Source organism: Lactuca serriola, chromosome 9, assembly GCF_051521515.1.
Source record: "Lactuca serriola cultivar US96UC23 chromosome 9, Lser_US96UC23_V15, whole genome shotgun sequence".
NCBI lineage: Eukaryota > Viridiplantae > Streptophyta > Magnoliopsida > Asterales > Asteraceae > Lactuca > Lactuca serriola.
The window spans coordinates 106,337,837-106,364,500 of record NC_136416.1 but is presented as its reverse complement, the minus strand read 5'-3'; the positions used below and the strand labels follow the sequence as shown (position 1 = coordinate 106,364,500).

Here is a 26,664-nt window from a genome sequence, read left to right as displayed (position 1 = left end):
CGTCAAGTCGAGTTCAGAATCGACTTAGTTCTAGGGGCTACCCCAGTAGCCAAATCGCCCTATCGTCTAGCACCTGCAGAGATGCAAGAACTGTTCGGTCAACTTAACAAACTGCTCAACAAGGGCTATATAAGACCAAGCTTCTCACCCTGGGGAGCTCCGGTCTTGTTTGTCAAAAAGAAAGATGAATCATTTCGTATGTGCATCGATTACAGGGAACTCAACAAGCTTACCGCTAAGAATCGTTACCCTCTGCCATGCATAGATGATATATTCGACCAATTGCAAGGGCAAATTAATTTTCGAAGATAGATCTGAGATCCAGGTATCACCATTTACGAGTGCTTGAGGAGGATGTTCCGAAGACAGCCTTCCAAACTCGTTACAGACACTACGAGTTCATAGTGATGCCATTCAAATTGGCCAATGCGCCCGCAATATTCATGGACTTAATGAATAGGGTATGTTGTCCTTACTTGGATCAGTTCGTCATCGTCTTCTACTTATCTACTCACGTAGTAAGGAAGAGCATAGTAAGCATCTATGTCAGATCTTGGAAACATTACGATCGGAGAAGCTCTACACGAAGTTCTCTAAATGCGAGTTTTGGATCCGAAGAGTCGAATTCATAGGTCACGTTGTTAGTGAAGAAGGAATTCATGTGGACCCTACCAAAATCAAAGCCATTGAGAACTGGTCAGCACCGAAGACCCCTACAGAAATTCGCCATTTCTAGGCCTCGCTGGCTACTATCGCAGGTTCATTTAGAATATCTCTCGAATTGCGAAACCTCTTACAACTTAGACCCAGAAGGGTGTGGCCTTTAACTAGGAAGAGAAGCAAGAGAAAGCGTTCCAAACGCTAAAACGAGCCTTATGCACCACATCGATACTGTCCCTCCCAGAAGGAATAGAAGACTCCATGGTCTACTGCGATGCATCCAATCAAAGGCTCGGTTGGGTTCTGATGAAAAGAGGTAAGGTCATTGCATACGCCTGAAGACAGCTGAAGACACACGAGGTCAACTACACCACACATGATCTTGAGTTAGGAGCAATAGTGTTTGCTCTGAAGATCTGGAGACACTACCTGTATGGTACGAAAAGCACTATCTTTATAGACCACAAAAGCTTACAACACATATTCGACCAGAAGGAGCTCAACATGAGACAATGATGGTGGGTCAAGCTACTCAGTGATTACGAATGCGAAATTCGTTATCATTCCGGCAAGGCCAACGTAGTAGCTGACGCCCTAAGTCGGAAAGAATACTCTGGTTGTAGAGTAAAATCATTGACTATGTCCATCCATTCATACTTTTCCATACAAATTAAGGAGGCTCAGCTAGAAACCTTGAAACCTGAAAATGTGGCGGGTGAATCCCTAAGAGGGATGGATAAGAACTTGGAAGTTAAGGGTGGCAGAGCCTTATATCTCATGGACCAGATCTGGACACCGAAACACGGTGGCTTCAGAGACTTGGTCATGACCAAAGCACACAACACTAGATATTCCGTCCACCCATGTTCAAATAAGATGGATCTGGATCTTAAAAAGGTATACTGGTGGCCTAACATGAAAGCAGAGATTGCTACCTTCATGAGTAAATGCCTTACTTGTGCCAAGGTTAAGGTGGAATACCAGAAACCATCAGGTTTACTTCAACAACCGTAAATACCTGAATGGAAGTGGGAGCGGATCATGATGGAATTCATAATCAAGTTGCCCAAGACAACGGGTGGTCTCGATACCATTTGGGTGATTGTAGACAGGTTAACCAAGTTCGCACACTTCCTGCCTATCAAAGAAACTGACAAGATGGAGAAGCTCACCAAAACATACATTAGAGAGATAGTACGACTGCACGGTGTTCCCATATCCATAATCTCTGATAGAGATAGTAGATTCACTTCGAGGTTCTGGCAGTCACTATAAAGTTCCCTAGGAACCAAGGTGGACATGAGTACAACCTACCATCCACAGACTGACGGACAAAGTGATAGAAGTATCCAAACCTTGGAATATATGTTGCGAGCCTGTGTGATAGACTTTGGGAAGGCATGGGATACTCATTTACCCCTTGTCAATTTTTCCTACAACAACAGCTATCACACGAGCATAAAGGTTGCTCCATTTGAAGCCCTCTATGGCCGGAAGTGCAGATCCCCTCTATGTTGGGCTGAGGTGGGTGACACACAGTTAGCTAAAGTACGAGTTCCTAAAAAACACTCTCACAGGTCCAGAGATCATTCGGAAAAGACAAAGAAGATCATCCATATTCGTGAACGATTGAAAGCCTCTAGAGACCGACAGAAAAGCTACGCTGACAAGAGAAGGAAACCTTTAGAATTCCAGGTGGGAGATTGTGTTCTTTTGAAAGTCTCACTCCGGAAGGACTTGATACACTTCAAAAAGTGTGCAAACTCAACCTACCTCATGAACTTAGTAACGTAGGGCCTTTCGAGATTCTCACTAGAATCGGCCATGTAGCTTACAAACTCAACCTACCTCGTGAACTTAGTAACGTAGATTCTACTTTCCACGTCTCGAACTTGAGAAAGTGTCTATCTGAAGAGACTCTTGTAATTCCCCTCGACGAGATAGAGATAAACGAGAGCCTCTACTTCGTGGAAGAACCTGTAGAGATCATGGACTGAGATGTCAAACGAACAAAGCAAAGTTGTATCCCGATAGTGAAGGTCACTACTAGAAAAAAGGCCTTTTACGACACTCATTGAGCGTCGTAAAAGGCTCAAACGACACGCAAATGCGTGTCAAGGAAGGCCATGCCATAAATATAGACGACGCGCATTTACGACGCTCTCTTATGATACGCAATGCGCGCCAAGGAAGGCCATGTCATAAAGATAGACGACGCTCAAATGCGTGTCGTCTCTAGACGACGCGCGCTTATGATACGCAATGCGTGTCAAGGAAGGCCATGTCATAAAGGAAGATGACGCTCAAATGCGCGTCGTCTATAGACGACGCGTGCGTATGATACACAATGCGTGTCAAGGAAGGCCATGTGATAAAGAAAGACGACACTCAAATGCGCGTCATCTAGAGACGACGCGCACTTATGATACGCAATGCGTGTCAAGGAAGGCCATGTCATAAAGAAAGACGACGCTCGTTCGCATGTCGTAACCTTACGTCTCTCGTTTTTACTACGCGCCTTTACGACGTTTTTACGACGTGCATTTACAACACATATTTACAACGTGAATACACATAATAAATGTCAAATATACCAAAACATTCATTTTCATCTAAATGTCAAACAACTTTACATATATGTTGAATTACCTAAGTTGTAACTACATGTTACCTTAAGTAACATTACTAAAAGTTAGCAAAAAATTGTACATGTGTCTCAAAAGACTACCTAGCATTACACATGTCAAAATATCATACCTAGCATTTCACTGTTAACCATAACATTGTTTTGTGGATACATTGTCAAAAGACCATACATATCATCGATAAATGAAGCCTGTAACAAACGTCGACCATTCTTCACGTATCTCATCGATATCAGCAGTTGTGTACTCAGCTTTGCCATCCCTGATCTGTGAAAACATTTGCATATTGTTTTTATTAATAAAAAATAGCATATTAACATATTCTGTAACAGTAAGTTGCTATATTTAATAACTAAGCATAAGATGTAAATTATTCTTTCCTAATAGAGCATTGTACTTTCAAATGAATGAAAGCACATATTCTGTAACAGTAAGGATGCCATAAATTATAGTAATGAAAGTAGAATGCTATATCCTTACATTGTCTTTGACCAACACTTCAATTCCTTCTTCCACTATCTCCTTCATGAACCTTAGCATGTAGTAGCCACATTCGGTAGATCCGGGCTGAACTGGACACTACACAAATTACATATATAATGATCATTTCAATTGATCCAAAAAATAAAGTTAAAACTACAATTTCAATAAGGAATTAAGTGTTAACCGTAACATTAGCCCAATTTAGTTTAACCCTTTTGTTGGATCCACTTTGTGTAGTGTACAGAACCATTTCCCTATAAAAAAAACATTAACAAATATGTGTTTATGGTACTCACATCAAGTGTTTTGATAATTTATATTACTTACGAATCAACAATTTTCTTCAACTGCATATTGAAATTGCCAGAGCTCAAGGAATCAAGATAATAGCAAGTATCCGATTTCATGTCTAGTACACCCAATACCCAATGTCTTCTACAAAAACCACAAAAAAAATGTCAAATAACATAATTGTAGTCATTTTAAAAATAAAATGTCAAATAACAATACCCGGGATTGTAGGGCATAAAGATGATGTCATTGCCCTTTCTTTTAGACAACCGATCTGCTAAACCTCTGCTTGCATCGTCAATATTCTTAGATTTCCCTTTACGCGGACTTGGTGAGATTACTGCCGAGTTCACAAAGCACATTCCATGGTCTCTTTCTGGGAAGCCATACTTCAATTTGTTAAACAACACCCTGTTATCATACAAACACTAAATTCATTAAACAAATTTTTTTTAAGACACATTGTTATTTAAATTAAATTTCATGCACTTACATCATATAAGACACAATAACAGCACCGGTCAGCTCATCCATTGTAAGAACTGCTTCAAAATCATCCCAAGTTAAGTACGTGTAACTATCGTACCCAAAAAGATCGTTCTCACTCTGCACTCTTATAGAATCAACCTTTGTAACTTGTCCATCAGCCATCATTGCAGTCATTTTCAAAATACTACTGTTCTCAATCCTTATCCTTGTCTTCATCTGTGCTCTGGTCCACCTTCTTTGCACGGTCACATTTTGTTTCTCCTTTTTAATCTTCTTTTCTATTCCAATCACTTCTTCCACATCATTCTCTTCTTCCATATCACATGGTTGTTTTTCTCCATCAACCATTTTTCCTGTCCCCTTTTCTTTCTTATTACTTCCTATTTCTTCTTTTAGAGGTGTTGCATCTTCCTTCACTGGTGTTACATCTTCATTCACTGGTGTTGCAGCTTTCTTCACTGGTGTTGCATGCTTTTTCACAGATTTCGCCACCACTTTTCCCTACAAATGCAATCAAAAATACAGAATGAAACATGAATCATTTACTGAATTGAAGCTGAAAAAGAACTCACTCAAATATCAGAAAAATTATGATAACCAAGGGCAAATATGTTCAAATAGTATTACCAGGTCAGAGCATCGAATAACCAAGTGTCTTGGCCAGCTTAGTATGTGTCCCAGTGCATCTTTGACCTTCACAATGAACTCCTCTTCAAGTGGAAAGGGTACTAAAGCTTCTCCTTGCCAATTTGTTTCAATCATAACTTCAATGTTTTCATTTGTTACATAAACATAAAAAATAATTAAGATCCAATCTTCTAAAAAATGAAAATATATAAATAATAATAATGCAAATATATTTCAAAATACCCGATGCTTTCATTATGGTTCCTTTAGCAACTACATTTGCAGCAAATTCAACTGCAAGAAGACATGAATTATCCTGCAAAATATAGTATGTTAGTTTGTAGAAAAAAATTCTTTAAATATATTTTTCATAATTGTCTTCAAGGACTTACAAGTGATTCATTCTGTGGTTGTTTTTCAAAATCTTCAATGACACCCCCTATTTGGCAACTTGCAGCTTCAGAAACATTAAGTACACCTCTTTTTAGTTTCTCCAAGTCATCTTCAAGTTTGTTGATTCGTTTATCCACCCTCTCGTTCTCAATCTCCAAGTAATACTTAACATTCTTGGGTATATAAAAGTATTGCTGTGGCGTTATAAATTTACCCATCCCTCGTACACGCCCACGTTGTTCCTGAGTACCCAAGGCCTCTGTAAGCACATCATGTGTTCCACATGTAACCTCTCCAAAGCTTCCCGATTTCTGAAGCTCATCCTGTAAAATAAAATGGGACAAATGTTATTTTTTTTTATATATTTGGGAATTAATGAAACTTACAATTTTATCAACAATCGTCTTCACATCTGCATCGTATCCTCCTTTCTTCAACTCTCTTGCTTTTTTCCACAACACTGTCCTATCAATCTCCTCTTCCGTCTTGCCGGTTTCTTGCATCTAAATTATCAAGAATAACAAAATCAATTAACATAAATATATACAAATAAAATAATCAATATTCAGTGGGAATCATACAATGTCATTAATGAGTCCAGCATATCCTTTTCTGCTCAAATGATGATTGTATTTATGATGTGCACGAGTATTTTTAGCTTTCATACTTTTCTCCTGCATTAGAAACACTAAAATTATAAATACAAACATTAAAATTGTAACTACAAATGCATATAAGAAAAGTTTAACAAACCTCCCACTTCTTTGTAACTCTATGGGATACAAAAACTTTCTAATCTTCTTTCTTTATAAACGGATAATCTTTCAGAGGTTTGAATACATTTGCCTTGGGATCTTTACTTCGGTTCTTAATGAACTTGGCATATAGATAATGCTTGAAGTTTCTCCACTTCTTCCCGATCGATTAGAGAGTTTGCTTCCGGCTCTTTGGGTCAACTACAAACTTTTCCTGAAACATAAAAGAAGGTTGGTTCAAAAACAAATCTGAACAGGGACAAAAACAGATCTGAACAAAGGTAATAACAGGAAGAAAACAGAGACTTACCAAAACATATTGCCATAATCCTTCCCTTACTTCCTCAGTAACTTCCAGCCACGAGTCATAGGTTATGGGAACCATTGTTCTTGCAACCAAACCCTCAAAAGTAGACAGTTTTGTGGCTTCCTTTCCAACCAGGACACCTTTTTTATTGTAAGTTATTACAAGCTTCACTTTATTAGCTTTTGTCTTTGTTGTCGGACCTCTTTGTTTGGAGTCCTCATCGTGATCAGAAGCTGAATCTGATTCCATGTCACAAAAACACAACCTGTTTCAACAAGATTCAAATTAAATTAAGTACGTTGTTATTTGTTGCAGTTGGAAAAAAATTAATCACATTCAAAATCTGAAATAAAAACATACCAAAAACTTTATTATTCTGCAAAAAAAAAAATATTTAAACTAATATGCCCTCGCCATCCGGACGCGTACACAAAAAATCATCATCAAGGTCTAATAAAGTGGAGTCTTGTGTTAAATCAAAAGTAACATCAAAATCCAACATATCATCAGTTTCACCATTTGATCCATACTTGTACATCCTATGAGGTGTGAATCCAACAACATGCAAATTCTCATCTTGTTGATCTTGAACATAAAAAACCTATTCAACTTGACTAGCTAATACGAAGGGTTCAGACTTTTGACCAAGCCTACCAAAGTTAACTACCATGAATCCTAAATCATCCTTTTTTACTCCACGACTATCAACCCAATCACACATGAATACAGGAATACTAAACATGTGATAAGTAAGATCCCATATCTCCTTTATACGGCCGAAGTAAGTAACAGCACCATACACAGGATTGGAGTCTTTTGCACTAGCAATCTGCATAGTATGTGCAACTAAAGACACTCCACTGCATTGAGTTGTTCTAGACTCATCTCGAGATGTTGTATGAAAATGATATTCATTTATGGAAAAACCGCTATATTTAGTAACAGCAAAATTAGGCCCTTTGGCCAACCAACGAACATCATCACAAATATCTTCCCCGTTAGCCAAACGTTTTCCAACCTAATAGAAAAATATCTAATTAATGTAGTTCAAAAAAATAATTAACAATATTGTAATTCTAACAATCTTATTTTAAAAACAAACCTCTTTCTTAAACCAACTAATAAATGTCCGACTATGTTGGCTCTGCAACCATGTACTCTTGCGAGCATGACGGGGGTTCAGATCCTTCAATTCCAACATATGTTGCCTGAAGTGTATTACAAGTTAGAAGAATGTTTTATATGACAGATAATGGTATAAGAGTATACAGTTTCATGTAATTCTTACTCTATATACGGCTCCACAACAGCAGTGTTTCGTAATACATAAAGATGAGCTTGATCAAGTAACTGAGCATCTACAGCATCAATTGTAGCCTTTGATAAAGGCTTGCCACCGTGGATTCTTTCATCAACACGTTCATGAGGATTGCCAATTGATTTCTTGTTTTTTAAGTAGTCTGAACAAAATTCTAAGGCCTCCTCTGCCACATAACACTCTGCAATGCAACCCTCGGGTCGATGATGATTTCTTACATACCCTTTAAGTGTTTTCATGTATCTCTCAAATGGATACATCCACCTAAAATGAACCGGGCCACACAACCTCACCTCTCTAACTAAATGCACTATCAAGTATGTCATGACATCGGAAAATGAAGGAGGAAAGTACTTCTCTAACAAACATAATGTTAATACAATGTCACTTTGCAACTTGCCTAGCTTACTAACATCAACAACTTTACTACACAACTCATTGAAAAAATGACACATGCTTAGGATTGTTCTCCGCACCTTCACATCTAACACCCCTTTGATTGCAAAAGGAAAAAGTTGTTGCATTAGTACATGACAATCATTAGACTTCAAACCATTCATCTTTGAAACATCATCCGGCACGAGATTCTTGAAATTAGAGCAATACCAATAAGGAACTTTTATGTTAGACAGGGTTTCATAAAATAGATGTTTCTCTACGGAATTCAATGTGTACTTGGCAAGCGGAAGCCAATGTCGATCCCCTTTTGGTTCAGGTCATAATTCAGTCTTGATGCCCAACGCTTCAAGATCTTGTCGTGCTTTTAATCCATCCTTCGTCTTGTGAGGCAAATTCAACGCTGTCCCATAAACACTCTCGGTCAAATTTTTTTCTATGTGCATGAGATCTAACTGATGGCAAACAGGCAACTTCTTCCAATATTCAAGTTAAAAAAAATCGACTTTTTATGCCAAAATTTAGATCTCTCGTCGATACTTTCTTTTTTCTTCTTTGTCTTTTCCTTCTTTGGCGTTTCCTTCTTTGACGCTCCCTTCCTTGACTTTATCTGCTTTGATCCTACCTTCTTTAATACTACCTTCTTTGGCTTTATCTTCTTACCCCCATGTAGTCTCAAATCCCGCCAGATAGTGATAAATCTCTTCACCTGATGATGGTTTTGGCATAAAATCGTGCTCCTATTGATTGTTGAAATGTTTTTTTCTTTTGCGAAAAGGATGTTCAAGTGGTAGGAATTTTCTATGCCCAAGGAAGCATACTTTTTTGGACTTTGGCAACCATTGTGAACAAGTATTCTTTGAACATATTGGACAAGCATAATAACCTTTGGTAACACACCCCGAAAGGTTACCATACGCGGGAAAATCACTTATAGTCCAAAGTAATATTGCTCTTAAATTGAAGTATTCTTTCTTATGAGAATCAAAAGTCTCAACGCCAGTTTCCCACAAGAGCTTTAGATCTTCTATCAATGGTGCCAAGTAGACATTAATATTGTTACCAGGTTGGTTTGGCCCGGATATCAACAGAGTCAACATCATGAATTTTCTTGACATACACAAATAAGGGGGTAGATTATATGTTATTAGGATAACCGGCCAACAACTATGCTTGGAACTTAATGACTTGTGTGGATTGATACCATCAGCAGACAAGGCTAATCTAAGATTTCGTTTTTCTTGTCCGAATTCTTTCCACGTGTTATCAACAAGCTTCCAAGAAAGGGTATCGCGAGGATGAGTAAGCTTCCCATTATTGACCCGACCTTGTGCATGCCAAGTTAAGTCATGTGCAATTTGTGGTATTGAAAACATTCTTCTAAATCTAGGGATGATAGGAAAATACCACAAAACTTTTGAAGGTATGTTTTTGGAATTCTTCTTCCAACGAGAAGTGCCACATGTTGGACAATGAGAAGCATCTTTATGTTCTTTCCAGAATAGAACACAATCATTTTCACATGCATGAATCTTCTCATATTGTAGACCTACTCCTTTTAGCAACTTCTTGGACTCATATATCGAGCTAGGGATGGTATTGTTTGATGGTAAGATATCTTTTCAGACAGACAACAAAGCATCAAAACTAGCATTAGACCATCCAAATTGACCCTTCAAATGTTGGAATTTCAATAATCCACTAAGTGCATTATACTTTGACCCTACATAAAGTGGCTTATCACACTCTTTAAGAAGTGATTTCAACGAATCAGGTTCATCGTCTACGTATTTGAAGGCATCATGAAGCATATCCTTTGTATAAATAGCATCAGGAGGAATGGAATTGTTAGGGCATCTAGAATCACTATTGGGTTGTTTTTCTCCATGGAAAGACCAAATCTTATAATTCTCATCGAAGCCGTGGGCAAACAAATAATAACGGACATTGTCAATTGAGTGGTGACACAAATTGATGCAATTTACACAAGGGCATGGAATAACATCTAACTTTGGGTTATTAGTTTGTGCAAACTCTAGAAAAGCATTCACACCTTCATCATATGCATTTGATAATCTACTAGAGGAAATCCATGATTTATCCATTAAACATTTGTTGCCAACCTACATAATTATTTACCATTTAAAGCAATAATGATTACGCATGTTTAGGGACAAAAACTATGCAAAAACAAAAAAATTGTACAGGGACAAAAAAATTGTACAGGGGCTAAAACTGTACAGTGACAAAACTATAAGCTTAATGATGTCTCAAATTTTCATTCAAACATTTTTTAGGATTGATTTTTTTAGTATTTGGTATTTACACCTAATTTGATACTTATTAGATGCTTGTTACCAAACATTTGGGATATCTTTGTAGGTCCATTGAACTTAAATTATTATGATTTCTGCATTTTATATACTTTTATTTTAATTTTATATTGTAAATAATTAGTTTAGTTAAAAAAATTGTACAGGGCCAAAACTATACAGGGACAAAAAAATTGTACAGGGGCCAAAACTGTACAGTGACAAAACTGAAGCAGGGACCAAAACTGTATAGGTTATCAATTACTTTTTCAACATCCAGTTACTTTTTCAGCTTGTTTGAATATTTTTATGTGTTTGTTATAAAATTTTATGAACTTTTACAGAAATTTGAAAATTAGAAATACTTTTAAAATTTTGAATATGATCTTTTGCAGAAATTTGAAAGTTAGAAATGGGCTAAATAGGTGTCCAACACAAAACCACCTGCAAACCCGTTACTTCATAATTTATGTATGTGACCTTTTTACCCTTGGGTGGTCAATCTGTTTAAAATTAGCTTTATTTTTCAATATGTAATTATCTAACTGTAATATTTTCTTTAATAAATATAGATTGCTCTAAGCCCAATCTTACAAATATAAATACATGCATTTGATATTTGGTTTCACATATTTTTAAGAATGGGAATTAGTGAAAGTTGAGTTAGTTAGATAGAAAGTAACTGCCATAATTAGGTATTAACTGTTAGTTGACAGTTACATTCTAAAAATGTATAAATATTTATGTTTGATGTTAATTGTGATTAATACTGTCAGTTGACAGTTACATTCTAAGTATTAACTGTCAGTTGACAGTTACATTCTAAAAATGTATAGGTATGGTTGTTCTTTGTTGTTTTTTTCTTTCTTTCTTTCTCTTCTGTCTTTGTTGGTTAATGAGTTGATGTTTCTACTTGTTTCCATTCCTGATTTAATGTGGCAGATTGAGGTTAGTAAAATTTTCATCACACATCGATTAATTATCATTTTATTATTATATAAAGATGATTGAATTGATTTGTACGAATCCTGTGAAAGGGTGAGTACCTAAGATCTATAAAAGATCTGTTAGAAAAGAAGGAGCACAACTGCAACCTAATCAAGGTAACTCACAGTCACAGGTAAACTATCTGTTTCTCAAGGTTGTTTTTATTATCTATAATAACTTTAGTTATAGATTAATTATTGTTTTTGTTATAATATGATTGAATTGATTTTGTATGAATCCTGTTAAAGGGTGAACATGATGGATCTGTTAGAAAAGAAGAGGTGCAGTTGTTATATGTATTTCTTGTAGAGTAGCAAGAAGCTTTTTGGATGACATTCTTTTTAATCTCATTCTGTTGAGCTATATGTTATATGTATTGCTTGTAGAGTATGTACAATATATGTTAGGCTTTTGATTATTTTTAATGTTAAGTTAAAAAGGCTTGGATATTTTAAACAAATATTCACAAAAATGAATTTTTAATCAAAATAATATAATAGAATCTATATTAGAAAATGAAAAATAAAAAACTTATGTACCCTAAAAAATAGATAGATTAAAAATAAATACCTTTTCTTACCTGAGTATGTGGAATATCAGTGTAATTTATAGCAGAAATTGTTGCTTTATCACCCTTTGAGCCTTTAGCAAGTAACAAAAAAATTGTAACTCATTGTAACTATATGCATATTGCAATGCACAATTATGAAAAAAAGTAACGAACATTAGCATTTAGCAAGTTATGTGTGAAGAAAGGTTCACATAATGCAAGCTTGGATATTATACTTTGAAGCATGCGTTTGTTGCTTCTGGCTCTAAGGATTTGAACATTGGTGGGACAAGAGACTGGCATGCATATATATTCAAGAGAAACAACCAAATGGAATCATATTCATTCTAATATAGGGGTAAAAAATCATGGTACTGTGATAACTGATGCATACATTGATGTTACTATAAAAAATAGCTTTTTGCTCTCAGCTGCTCTTTTTATATACGAGATAAAAGTACCTGATCTTCAAAAATTCACATTAAATCACTCATAAATCCAATTAAAAAGACTTTTTAGTTGTTAAAATCGCCTAAGAGCTTTCTAAATCTCGAATGTTGTAAGTTTCTTGAAAAGACTTCATTAAAGTAACCAAAAATCACGTTTTCATAAAGCAAGCAATGTTGTCAACTTAGAAATCATGCCCATTTATGCTTTAGTGTGACCATGAAACTAACCACAGTCAGATTATGTCAAAGCCTAGAAACATCTCATTCATCAATCATATTATAAGTATACAAAATGCAAAGCTAGAATAGTAATTTTTGCCATGTAAGCTAATTTTTTTGGCAGTGCCCATCATACCTACTTGCATGGGATACCAGGGAGATCAACCTTCTAAATGACTAAAAGTAGCTTCTACTCCTAATTGCATTTGATCATAAGTGAAAATGTTTCCTGTAGGAATAAATTAATTAATAAATTTACAAATTAAAATTGTCCAAAAAGTTTTGTTTACGAGATTTTCTCAAATTAAGAAAAAAAAATACCTAGAAAAAAGATAAACACAATTCCACATAGTTAATGAGGCAATTGAAAATATTAAAGACAATGTTTTAACGCTCACACAATCACATTGCTTGGCTGATCCATGGGCGAATGAGAGAGTGAAAACTTTATTATCATAAAAAATCACAATTCCCTAACACAAATACATAACTCAGCAAACAAAGAGCATCAATATATACAGCGAGGTGATCTAATTTTACTAACCGTATAAGATGCACAACACCAAGCCACATACTGCTGTAGTTACCACCCAGATCAATGCACTTTTAATCCTCTTGCCAATAGTCCTATAAGCAAAAATAGATAGAAGCATAAATACATACACTTTCAATGTTTAATATGCTCTAATGATGTGGGCTCCATTAGGACAAGACACAACATCATAAATTTATGGTGATTACCAACAAATGATGTGTTTGTATTGAACAGGTTGAACTAATGAGTGGTTTAGAAGATAGAGATGATGAATACAAGACAATGTTAAATGAGAAGCTTCAAGTTACAGATGGCAGTGGTTTGATACAGGTGTACAAAAAAGAACTTGAAGATAGGCTTGCCTTATTAGGCATGCTCATGTTTATACAAATTATAATTATTTAAGAACCCATGTTTTAATGTGGTTTTTGAATCTGACCCTTGGCTGTAAATAAACATTGTAAAGTGGTGTGTATTCTAATATTCATAAGACAAGATAGTAAGATAAGTTGGTGTATATATTTTGGTTTTAGAAAGGTGTGAGAGACCAAAAGAATTGAACATGTGTGTGGCTATGTATTATGTATGTATGTATGTTTGGAAGTAGCGTATATGAAGGGTAGCTTCTATGATAAAGGAAGTAAGTGTTTGAATTTTATATGATAAAGGAAGTAGTAATTTAGTGCATTACAAATGAAGAGGTTGTGTGATGATCAAAATGCAAAATGAATCAGTGTCTGATTTCATAAATACATACACTTTCAATGTTTAATATGCTTTAACAAGTCTTTTGGTTCCAGAATAAGATGCTTTTTAACTAATTAAGTCAAACAACTTAGAACTTTTTTCTATGTTCTTGAGAAGATCAAGTGTCCTTGCAGAATTTCTCAACAATTCAAAAATAAATCTCGACTCAGACATCTACATTTAGGGTTTAATGAATGCTTCAACCATGATTTCATAATCTCAATCCCTATTACAAATCGTCCATACATACCCCCAATCGAAATGAAAGATACCACACGATTTCATAATTTCATAAGTACAATTAGAAAACAAACAAATTACGTTCTACCAGACCAGGGTTCGAAGAACTTGAAGAGAAACATCTCACAGGGGAGTTTGATTAAGAGTATTTTGAGGGATTTTTCGTCTCTTTTCTTAGGCCACTGACATTATACATACACGATTAGCCAATCCTTTCTTCACCTTGAGGACAAGGTGAAAGTTTGGGATAAAAAGCAGAGAAAATGTTCGCAAGATGAAAGAAGGGGATAAAAACATTACATATAACTTGAGAAGGTTGAGATTTTACCTTATGTTTGACTTGAGAAGCTTCAGTAGGTGAGAAACCCTTGAATGTGTTCAACTTAGCATCAGATTCATGGCTACCAGGCGCTTCTTCCCCTTGTGTCGACTTTCTTCTGCTCTTTCTCTTCTGTTACAGCGTTCTCTGGCCAACCGGGAAGTTCACTTGGCCTAAATCGGTTCAACAGGAACATCTTAATCGGACTTAGGGCACGTAAATTTGAGCAGTCTCCAATGATGTCAGTTGAGCCCACGGTCGTCGGCGAGGCGAAATCAGCCAGAGGAGAAGTAACCTAACGATCGGAGGAGGAGACGTTGTCTGCAAGGGGAGGTGAGTCGAGGTCTCAGAGTCGATAGAATCGTAGAGAGAGTGAAGTGACTGATGAATAGTGAGTGTTAGATATTTTATTAGTAACCTCGATTTTTGTGAAGAAACGCGCGCCTTTCACTAAAATTATAATGCGACACATTGAGACGGCACACATTTTACATTAAGTGCCCTCCGTGTTTTTAAGTTTTCTACATTAGACACTAACTCCAAGGGCACTCAATAAAACGCGACATATATACTTAAATTTTTTGAAGCGATGACATTTTTCTAATGTCACTCTCTCTTGCATAACATAGATCAATGAGCGTCGTATTTTGCGCGTCGTAAAAGGCCTTTTTTCTAGTAGTGGGTTCACTGGAATGCCAAGCGAGGACCTGAATTCACTTGGGAGCGCGAGGATCAAATGAAACTGAAATATCCTCATCTTTTCGCTTAGTTATTTGTATTAACTTAATTGCTTAAACTTTAATTTCGGGACAAAATTCTCTCTAATGGGGGGATGATGTGACAACCCGAAATTTCTAGCTTGTATAAATGTTCAAATCTATCGAAGTTAGACTCGTGTTGCTATCTTTTATCACTGTTTAGGGTCTATTTTGAGTATTCTAAGACTAGTGCATCAAAGGAATCGGTGTTTGGATTTGTCAGTTAAAGCTCCAAACCATCTAGCAAAACCGTAAACCTCCTCAAGAGGAGTTTACGGTCAGGACATTACAGATTACGGTTCATGGTGACCGTAAACTCCCTCATATATATATATATATATATATATATATATATATATATATATATATATATATATATTGTTCATGATCATTTTTGATCATTTCCTCCATTTCAAGCCTAGAAATCAAAATTCTCTCCCAAGGATCATAAGATTTTGCTTCAAAACTCCAATAATGTAAGTGATTCCTTCCCTTTGTGAGTTAATACATCTCTTCTTCTTGATTCACTCTTGAATTCATCCTCAAATCTCATTTTTTGAGTCAGGATCTGTAAGATTCTCAAGAACATCAAGAACACTTTAGTGTTTTGGGCCGAAAACACCCTTCTTTGCTCCAAAATTGTAAGTATCTATCTTCTATACTTGTTATCTAGTTAGGATACTTGATTAAGGCCTTGAAAACATTCATTTTTCATGAACAAAAGGTGTTTGCGGTCTAGTGTATCTCCTTAGACCGTAAACCCTTATTAAGGGTGCAAATGAGACATTAAACCCTCCTAAAGCTTATAATGGAACTTAGAACTCTTCTACAAGCTTGAATGCCCCTAAAAATCACTCCTATGAATGAAATGACATGATTTTACGGTGGTAAACTCATGCACCGTAAACCCTATGACTGTAAGGTCATTGGACTGTAAACCATAGGACTGTAAATACATGGGACCGTGAACTCATTGGACCGTAAACCATAGGACCGTAAACACATGGGACCGTGAACTCATTGGACCGTAAACCATAGGACCGTAAACACATGGGACCATGAACCCATTGGACCGCACACTCACTTAGTCATGCCATTTGGACCGTAAACTCTTTAGGGTGGTCATACACCCTAATTGTGCAATCATATATGATTGTATCCCTTCAATCTAAGAGTTTCCTAGTCTATTATGGTGTTACCCCTTATGATTAGTTGTTTATATACTAAAAATACACATACATGTCATTATATGTTTATTAGGATCTTTGTTTGCTTAAGGTTTCACCTGACACTCTACATCCTTTTTCCAAACATACTTCTGTATCACTCACTACAGGTGAGTTCATACCTCTTAATCTACCTTTTAAATGATTTTAAATGCTTTCATGGAGGGGGGGAGGGGAATACAAGTTGAAACATTATAGTTATTATATCAATCACATGTGATTAATAACTATCAAACAAATGGATTTGCTATACTTTTAGCTGTTTTATCAAACAAACTACTTCAAAATGTTTATCAAACTCTTTTACATGTTAAACTCTTTATCAAACTTGTTCTTACATGCCAAACCTCTTCTTAAACTCTTTTAAACTTATATATTGTCAAAACCATGTCTAATGTATATATAGTTATATAAGTAAGGTTGGAAGGACTTAGGACTGATAACTCACTTTATTTCCTGTTCCTTGTTTGGTTGTGGACTTAGAGTACCCTGTTGTTTGTCCGAGTGTCGTTTGATCCTTAGTTATGAACTCACCAACTTTAAAGTTGTTCAACTCTTTCAAAATAACTTGTATTCTCAGGTCATCAGTAGACAGGTACTGATGCCAGGTTTTGAGAAGATGTAGCTCGTTCAAGACTCATCTCTTATTTTGATTTACATTTTTGGTGTCTTATAAACTTCACATAACACACTTGTATTAAATTATATTATTAATGCAATGGATGATGTTGTTGCTTGTTTACTATTATGCTATGTTGTGATACTGTACATGACGTCCTCCGCCCCCGAACGTTTCCGCTGTTCCGGTTTTGGGGAGAGACAGTCGGGATCCTGAGATAGTTCAAGATCTTGAATATCTGAAGAGGATTGAGGATCCTGAATGCTTTGAGGATCCCGACCCTAACATTATATGGTAGTGATAGGGATGAAATAGACCCGGTATCCGGTTGAAATAGACCGAAGGGGTAGGCAAGCACCCAGATATGTTCGGCAGTATCCGGTTGAAATATACCGAATGGGTAGGCCAACACCCATATATGTTTGACAGTATCCGGTTGAAATAGACCGAAGGGGTAGGCCAGCACCCAGATATGCTTGACAGTATCCAGTTGAAATAGATCGAAGGGGGTAGGCCTGACACCCAGATATGTTTGGCAGTATTTTTGTTCTGTATGGTATTTTGGGGGAAGCTCAATAAGCTTTATGCTTATCCAGTTGCTTATTATTTCAGGTATCATCAATGATTGGGGGAAGGCATAGGCAGGACTGTACACACTCATCAGCAACTTGAAGATTCTGCATTTCCTATAATATTCTAACATTGATAAATGTAGAGTAAATTACACGAATGGTCCCTATGATTTAGGGTAGTTTGCGTGTTTGGTCCTTAACTTATTTTTTTTAACTCGGAAGGTCCCTACTATTTGTTTTTGTTATGCGCTTGGTCCCTGTCTTACCTAAAAAAGCTATTTTGCCCTTGATTATTCAATTTATTTAAATAAATACACCTTCAACCCCATCCCCTTTCCTTACCTTACCTACCCCACCATTTTTTCCTATTTAAATAATAATATTTTTAGGTAAAACAGGGACCTAGCGCGTAACAAAAACAAACAGTAGGGAGCAAGTGCATAACAAAAACAAACAATAGGGACTTTCCGAGTTAAAAAAATAAGTTAGGGACCAAACGTGCGAATTACCCCAAACCATAGGGACCATTCGTGTAATTTACTCATAAATGTAATTTAAAATAAATGGTTTTCTTAAATAATTGATTAATCAATTGGGAATTTTACCTTAATAAAAAAAAATTGGTTGTGAAAATAAGACATTAAGTGCTACTATTATATTTCGTGATAAAGTTTGTGCCATGTACTTATTCTAACACAGTTCAGCACCAAAGAGCCAAATATGTGGAAATTGATTTACACTTTGTTACAAAACATGTTGTGATCGATCACGTGTTTTACAGGTTCCATCCGTTTTTTAGTATGCAGATATTTTCACGTGGTTATTTTTAGATTTTAGAGATAGTTTGAAGATTCAAGAGTCTCCTCTTCCAACTATGGAGGTGTGTTAATTACTTTTTGTTCTCATATTTTTCGTTTGTATAGTACATAGGCCTTATTGTATATTTTATATCTGTATATTGAAATCATAATACAAAACCCTAATCAATGGGTGTTTCGCAAATATTATCAAAATGAAATACAAATCAGCCTTTTCAATTTGACAAAATATAGAGAAAAAAAATAAAAAAAAATAAATAAATAAATCTATATACTAATAAAAGAGTATTTCTTTTGTCAAGTGTCATAATATTAGAACTCCTAACTAATATGATGCCACTTGCCATTCTATAAATTCTCCATTTTAAATTCATTAAACCTCCTAATTAATGTGATTTTATTTGTCAATCTATTTATTCTTTATTTTAAATTTTAAATTTTATATTATTGTTTTCATTAGTTCACAAATAAAAAGAGTCTAATATATATGATAAATTAATTACACATATTTATTTGAATCAATAATTATAATTTTACATAACTAATAAAAAAATCTCTTAATTAATAATGTATTTAAAATTTTATATAAAATAATTGATTAATAATTTTGAATTTTTTACTATGAATATTTAATTAATGTTGTAACCGTGGTTTCCACAGGTTATAAACTAGTATATACTAATAAAAGAGTAGCTCTTTTGCCATGTGTCATCATATTAGACATTTTAATTAATGTGTTGTCACTTGTCAATTTATTAGTTTTCCATTTTAAATTTATTAGACCTCCTCATTAATGTGATTCTATTTTAAATTTTAAATTTTAAATTATTGTTTTCATTAATTCACAAATAAAAATATCTAATATATATTAAAAATTAATTTTATATATTTATTTGAATCAATGATTATAATTTCATATAACTAATAAAAATATCTCTTAAATTAATAATTTATTTAAAATAACTTATTAATAATTTTGAGTTGCTAATATAAAAGTTTGATTAATTTTATAACCGTCGTTCCCACGGGTTATAAACTAGTAAATAATAATGGTAGCCTTGTGCTAGCGGTGTTGTAATCCGTTGAGCGCATGCTCATTTTGAACTCTCTTTGTGTTTTGGGCTAGCTTTGCTCGATTGTACATTAACAATTATTATGTCGTTCAAAAAGTAATTAAAAAAACGATAGATCACAAATGTTTAAGAATTACAATGTTAGCTCCTTTTCGGATTACATAGAAATCCCAGAATGAAGTCATTTGTAAGGAGATGCAACAGAAACTAGATTCTATTGTATGTATTTATTTTTATTGAGTAAACTAGTCGATGTCAAAACATAATATAGATTCGTTAGCTCGGCTACTAAACCAATTGTTTGTTTATCTATAAAATTTGGTTGTTTGGAAAAGCATACGACCAATCAAAACTGATGCGTAAAATAAAAGAAAATCAAATATTTGAAAACTATATCTAGAATGACCTGGAAAGTGAAAACAATTCCACAATTTGCTCATTATGAACAAATTCAAACAAATTCAAAATCCTTGTAGATAAATTAGGGGTGAGCAAAAACCTAACCGCAAACCAAAAAAAACTGAAAAAACCGGATAAATCGAAACCGAAATGAAAATCGATGGTGCGGTTTTTAGTTTTGCAAAAACCGAAAATACTCGGTGTGGTGCGGTTTTTAGTCTCGTAAAAACCGCAAAAAACCGAACCGAACCCCATATATATATATATATATATATATATATATATATATATATATATATATATATATATATATATAAAGTGTTGATATTTGTAAGAACCAAGAACTTATGACAATTAAAATTTCTATAAATATAAATATCTATCTTACATATATGATGATTATTGTATATTTTTAAGGATACAATCAGGGTATTTATAACAACAAATAATGTTTATGAAATTTTTTTAACATTTAAATGTAAAGAGTAGTAGTGATGATAATATTTTTATAAATACATTAATTAATATAATTGTATGTACATTTGAAACAAATATTATATTAAATTTGTATCATGTTCAAGCATTAGAAACATGTTAGATGAGTGGTTATGTAATTTGCTTTCAAACCAAGAGGTGGTGGTATCGGTTCATCTCCAAAAAATGATTAACACCCTCATCTGAGTCAAAGTAACTCGCTGAGTTACTTGAGTTTTAGTAAAAAGGTAAAATGAAAAAAAAACCCGAACCGCATAAAACCGAATGATGCGGTTTCTAAATTTCAAAAAATTAAAGTTACGGTTTCAGTTTAGTTTGACCAAAAACTGAACTGAACCGCATCATGCTCATCCCGTAAGATAAACCCTCCGTTTCCAACCATGGACCAATGAAATTGATACATAATCAATTAATAGAAAAGTTAATAAAAATAGTAGAAAAAAACATAAACTATAATGGTGGTAGGTGAAAGGAATGGACCAGAGTTCATCAACAAGTCGTATGGTTGGCAATACCTTTTATTTTTTTTATTTTTTTAACCTTTTCATGTGTTTATTTCATAGATACTTTAGTAAATTACACTAAGGGTACTTATGGTTTGTTCTCTGATTTATTTTTTAATTCGGAAGATTTCTACTGTTTGTTTTTTTTGTTACGCGTTTGATCTATATTTTATCTAAAAAAATTATTTTGCTCTTGATTTTTTAATTTATTTAAATAAACACACCATAACCACACTTCCACCTCATCTTATCTTATCTTATTTACACCATCTTATTTAAATATGTTAAAAAATCAATGACAAAACAATATTTTTAGGTAAGACAGAAATCAAGCGTACAACAAAAACAAACTATATAGATTTTTCGAATTAAAAAAATAAATAAAAAACGAAACGGACAAGTTATTTTAAATCATAAAAGACCATTCACGTGATTTATTCTAGTAACTTATATTTGATTTTTTTGTTATATTTGATAAAGGCAGTAGGTGGAAGGAGTGGACGAGAGTTCATCCACCAAGTCATATGGTTGACAAGACATTTTTTTAATGTTTTTATATTTTTATTTCAGAATTACTTATATTTGATTTTTTTTTTGTGATATTTGATAACAGCTTAATATACTTTTATATAAAAGATACTAACAAAATACGAGTAAATAATATATATTTTTAACATTTACCAAAATAACCACTATATCCAAAAAAATTCGGATCAATATCCATGCAATAGTCCTAACATTATTTGGCAACGTCGGTGTCTACTTTATTGGTCAATAATATTTTTTTTTTGGCAGCTTTAGAGTCTTTGTTTTTTGTTTTTTTTTTTGTCTTTAACTTGATAAGTTTAGTCCCTTGTAGACTTTTTTTTTGTTTGTTTGTTTTTTTTTTTCCTGATTTGGTCCTTGGCAATTTCTGGTTTCTTTGACAAGTTTAGTATTCATGAACTTTTTTTTTTGTTCTTATTTGTTCTTTGGCAGATTTAATCTTTGTGATTGTTTTTTGGTCCTTAACTTGATAAATTTAGTCCATATGAGCAATTTTTTTTTGGTCCATAGCTTGATGAGTTTTGTCCCCGTGAATTTTTTTCTTCTTTGGCAAGTTTAGTCCCATTGAACTTTTATTTTTATTTTTTTGTTTTTACATTCGCAAATTTAGTCGCTCTTAATTTGTTTTTCAAAATTTTTCATCCTCCCGACTTTCTACATTTTCGTATATTTCACATCCACCAATAGTTTTGTCAGGGGTATCGACCTTATGTATTTAATTATTTATCAATCAACTAATGCAATAATATCCAACTTTTATAAATATAATTGTCAAAATTCAGTTTACAAAAATCATAAATATACCGAATTTGAATGAAAAAAAATGTCAAATAATCTATCTGACATCACAATGATTTAACAACTTGATATTCATAAGATAACGTAGAAGACAACCCATCACCAAAATTATAAACGATATAGCTGTTTCATATATGAAAACATGTATATTTAGTGACTTTTGCTTAAGATTTGTGCAAAAACATGTTTAATAAATAAAGTTTTCGAACATATAATATATTTGTACCATAAAATTAACATATTTCCGCGGTTACATATGTGACATTATTTATTTAAAAACATCCATGTCAAATTAAGCATTTGCTAACCAGTCACCAGTGTCATTACATTGTGTGGCATAAACTGTAATTTACTTCAACATCAGGGGCACTTTAGTGACAGTCCATGTATATAATCTCCACAAACGAACAAAATTGGACACCCGACATATTTCATCTTCTCCAAAAATCTACTTTTTCACACACTTCTCACTTCTGCTCCCTCATTAACCTCAAGAAGATTTATCCACCATTGCTATGGCTTTCAAGATGGTATTCATATTCCCCCCTCCGATATGTGTCCATTAATTTCAGTTTCATTGCATTCGTTAATTAATATTTTCGACTTAATTCTACTTTTGATTCCGCCTTAAACTCTCTGTAATTTGAATGTGTAAGTCGTTAGAATTAAATACTTGAAAATACGTTACACTTTTTCATGTCTTTGCATCAAACTTTGGTTTTGATAAATTTATTTAATTTTTGTAAGTCGTTTTCTTGCATTTTAGGTCCCAAATATCATATTTTGGAAATGTTCTATGGGTTTATGAGTTCAAAATTCTACCATTTTAACATTTTTGTTCAAAAATAACATCACATGTTTTATTTGTTGTTATATTTTGTTAGGTTTATCTAAAAAAGACAATTTGAAATCATATTTGATAAATTGTATCATTTCGGTTATCCATTTCAAAATGTTATTTGTATTTCAAAAATATTCATCGTAATTCGCAGTTTTGCATGTGAGACTCTATTCTATCTAACTCGGTATTTTTGAATGTATGATTGTTACTCTAATAATTTCAATGTCATTATAGCTAATTTCACTGGCTTTTTTGATAGTTCACCTGTAATAGATATATATATTTTTGTATTTTTGCCTAATAGAAACAATGGTGGCCAATCTTGGAAGGGTTTATGCTGGAGCCATCGAAAGCATTTAAAATATATTTTATAAGAGATTTTATTAAATTGAAACATTAACAACCGGAAGATACACAAAGTTAGTAATAGTAACGTGGTTGGTATGAATTATGAAAAACTAGTAACGTCTTTTTAATGCAGCCGCTGTTTTTATTTTATACAAAAAGTAAACACAATAAAGAGACTTATCAATACGTATACATTAATATTTTATTATATTTCATATTATATGATATAATGTCACTTCTAGCTTATATGACATTTTTTTCTATAAATAGATGACGAATTTTTTATATTTTTTTTATAGATACGATAGGTACTACCCATCCTGTAAACAATGAATATGTTCATATTGATCCAAAGTCTTTCTCCGACGATTATCGCCGCCATAATCTTGCCATTGCTCTTCCTTTATCTACTATCGAAGATAAAACATAACAACCGTCTTCCACCGAGCCCTCCGTCGTTGCCGATCATAGGCCACCTCCACCACCTCGGCCCAATCATCCACCAGTCTTTCCACCAACTCTCCACCCGCTACGGCCCCCTAATTCACCTCCGTCTTGGATCCGTCCCTTGTGTCGTCGCCTCCACACCGGACCTCGCTAGAGACTTTCTCAAAACTAACGAACTCGCCTTTTCTTCACGAAAGCACTCCTTAGCCATCGACCATATTACTTATGGCGTCGCATTCGCTTTCGCACCTTATGGACCTTACTGGAAATTCGTCAAGAAACTGTCAACAGTCGAGCTTTTAGGCAACCAAAACCTCGGTCATTTCCTCCCCATTCGAACCCATGAGATCCACGAGCTTCTTCGAACTTTAATGGAGAAATCGAAACGAAACGAGGTTGTGAATTTGACTGAAGAGTTCTTGAAGCTAACAAACAATGTGATATGCCAAATGATGATGAGCATCCGATGTTCTGGGACGAACGATGAGGCCGATGAAGCCAAGAATCTCGTTCGAGAAGTGACAATGATCTTTGGAGAGTTTAATGTTTCTGATTTCATATGGTTCTGTAAGAACATAGATTTGCAAGGGTTTAAGAAGAGGTATGAAGATACCCATAGAAGGTATGATGCTTTGCTGGAGAAAATCATATGTGAGAGGGAAGAAAAGAGAAGAAGTGAAGGGAAGGGAGAAGATAACAAAGGGAAAGATTTTCTTGATATGTTGCTTGATGTTTTGGAGGATGGAAAAGCAGAAATTAAGATTACAAGAGATCACATCAAAGCTTTGATTTTGGTAAATTTATTTAAATCTTGATTCTTGATTCTTATTCAAAGTGTCAAATAGTATGTATAGTTAAAAAACAAAACATGTTATCAAGTTGTCATTATGGATTTATCTTTTGTGTAGGATTTTTTCACAGCTGCAACAGATACAACTGCAATATCTATAGAATGGACACTAGTGGAACTCATCAACAACCCAAAGGTGCTCGAAAAAGCAAGAAAAGAGATTGATCAAGTCATCGGAAACAAGAGGGTAGTTCAAGAATCGGATGCACCTAACTTACCATACATACAAGCCATCATAAAGGAAACCCTACGACTTCATCCACCAATTCCAATGTTGATTCGTAAGTCGATAAAAGATGTCATTGTCCAAGGATATGAAATCCCATCTGGGACCATGTTATTCGTCAACATCTGGTCAATCGGAAGAAACTCTAAGTATTGGGAAAATCCATTAGATTTCAACCCTCAAAGGTTTTTGGAAGGTGAAACCCTAAAAAGCTCGTTAGATATTAAGGGGCAAAGTTTTCAACTCTTGCCTTTTGGAACGGGGAGAAGAGGGTGTCCGGGCATCAATTTGGCCATGAGAGAACTTCCGGTGGTGGTTGCCGCCCTCATACAATGCTTTGAATGGAATGTTAATGGTGACAAGGAACCATTAAGTACAAATGAACGAGCTGGATTAACTGCCCCAAGGGCAGTGGATTTCATTTGTGTTCCATCATTACGAGAAGACTCACCTCAAATTATTTGATTTTGTAGGTTTTATACATTATTAATGGTAATTAATGTATTATTATATTGTATTGTTCACTATATAATTTGGATGTGTATGACTTATTCCTTTTATCAATGTTTTTGGGACCATGTATGTACCATACTAACGTTTGAGATCAAAGTCTTTAATTGTGACAACGCATAAATTAAGCCTTACTCAATTGATTTCACTATAAGTATATCAACTTATTACTCTATTGAGATGAAGCCAATCAATAGCTAAAGGAAAAGGGGCTGACGTGAGTTATTGCACATTTACCACAATATATATCAAAGAAAACTTAGAATTTCTACATTTTTTCTACGAACCTAGCACTAAACCGGTAGCCACATTGGAATCCGGTGTTGGAACGCATTTTGGAATCAAAAGTACTACCAACATCAAACGGCGGTATGTATATGGAACCATATACTTGCTTGGAGAGTTTTCCATCGGAAACTTCACATATTCGAAAGCCTTGCGATATTTGACCTTGCAATCCGGTTATTGTTATCTATTACATCCATAGTCCTTATACAAAAGGCTTGGTCGCTTTGCATGAGAAACAATAAACTTACCATAATAGTTGTTGAAGCTAATAGACAACATTATATGTCAAATGATGATGAGCATTCAATGTTGTGTGATGAACAACGAGGCAGATGAAGCCAATAATCTCATACAAGAATTCACAACGATCTTCATACAATTTAATGTTTCCAAAGTCATATGGTTCCGCAAGAACATACATTTGCAAGGGACTAAGAAGAGGTAGAAGGATACACAAAGCCTTTCAGTTTAGGATAGGCGATTTAGGTTTACAATAGGTTTAAACTACTAATTTTTTTTTCAAATTTAAACACGACATAAGATAACAAAGATATGAGAGCTAGAAAAACATGTGCGAGTCATTTGCATCTATTTAATATTGTATGGTGTCAACACAACAAATAAA

General features: G+C 34.3%; 1 protein-coding gene across 1 annotated transcript; it reads left to right on the top strand.

The window, feature by feature from the left end:
• The first annotated feature begins 22,947 nt into the window (after positions 1-22,947).
• On the top strand, positions 22,948-25,832 carry LOC145072659 (cytochrome P450 93B2-like). The gene is made up of 3 exons (XM_079019124.1): positions 22,948-23,059; positions 24,018-24,959; positions 25,074-25,832. The coding sequence occupies exons 2-3, from the start codon at positions 24,048-24,050 to the stop codon at positions 25,704-25,706; spliced, it is 1,545 nt and encodes a 514-aa protein (XP_078875250.1). The 5' UTR covers positions 22,948-23,059; positions 24,018-24,047; the 3' UTR covers positions 25,707-25,832.
• Positions 25,833-26,664: the final 832 nt, after the last annotated feature.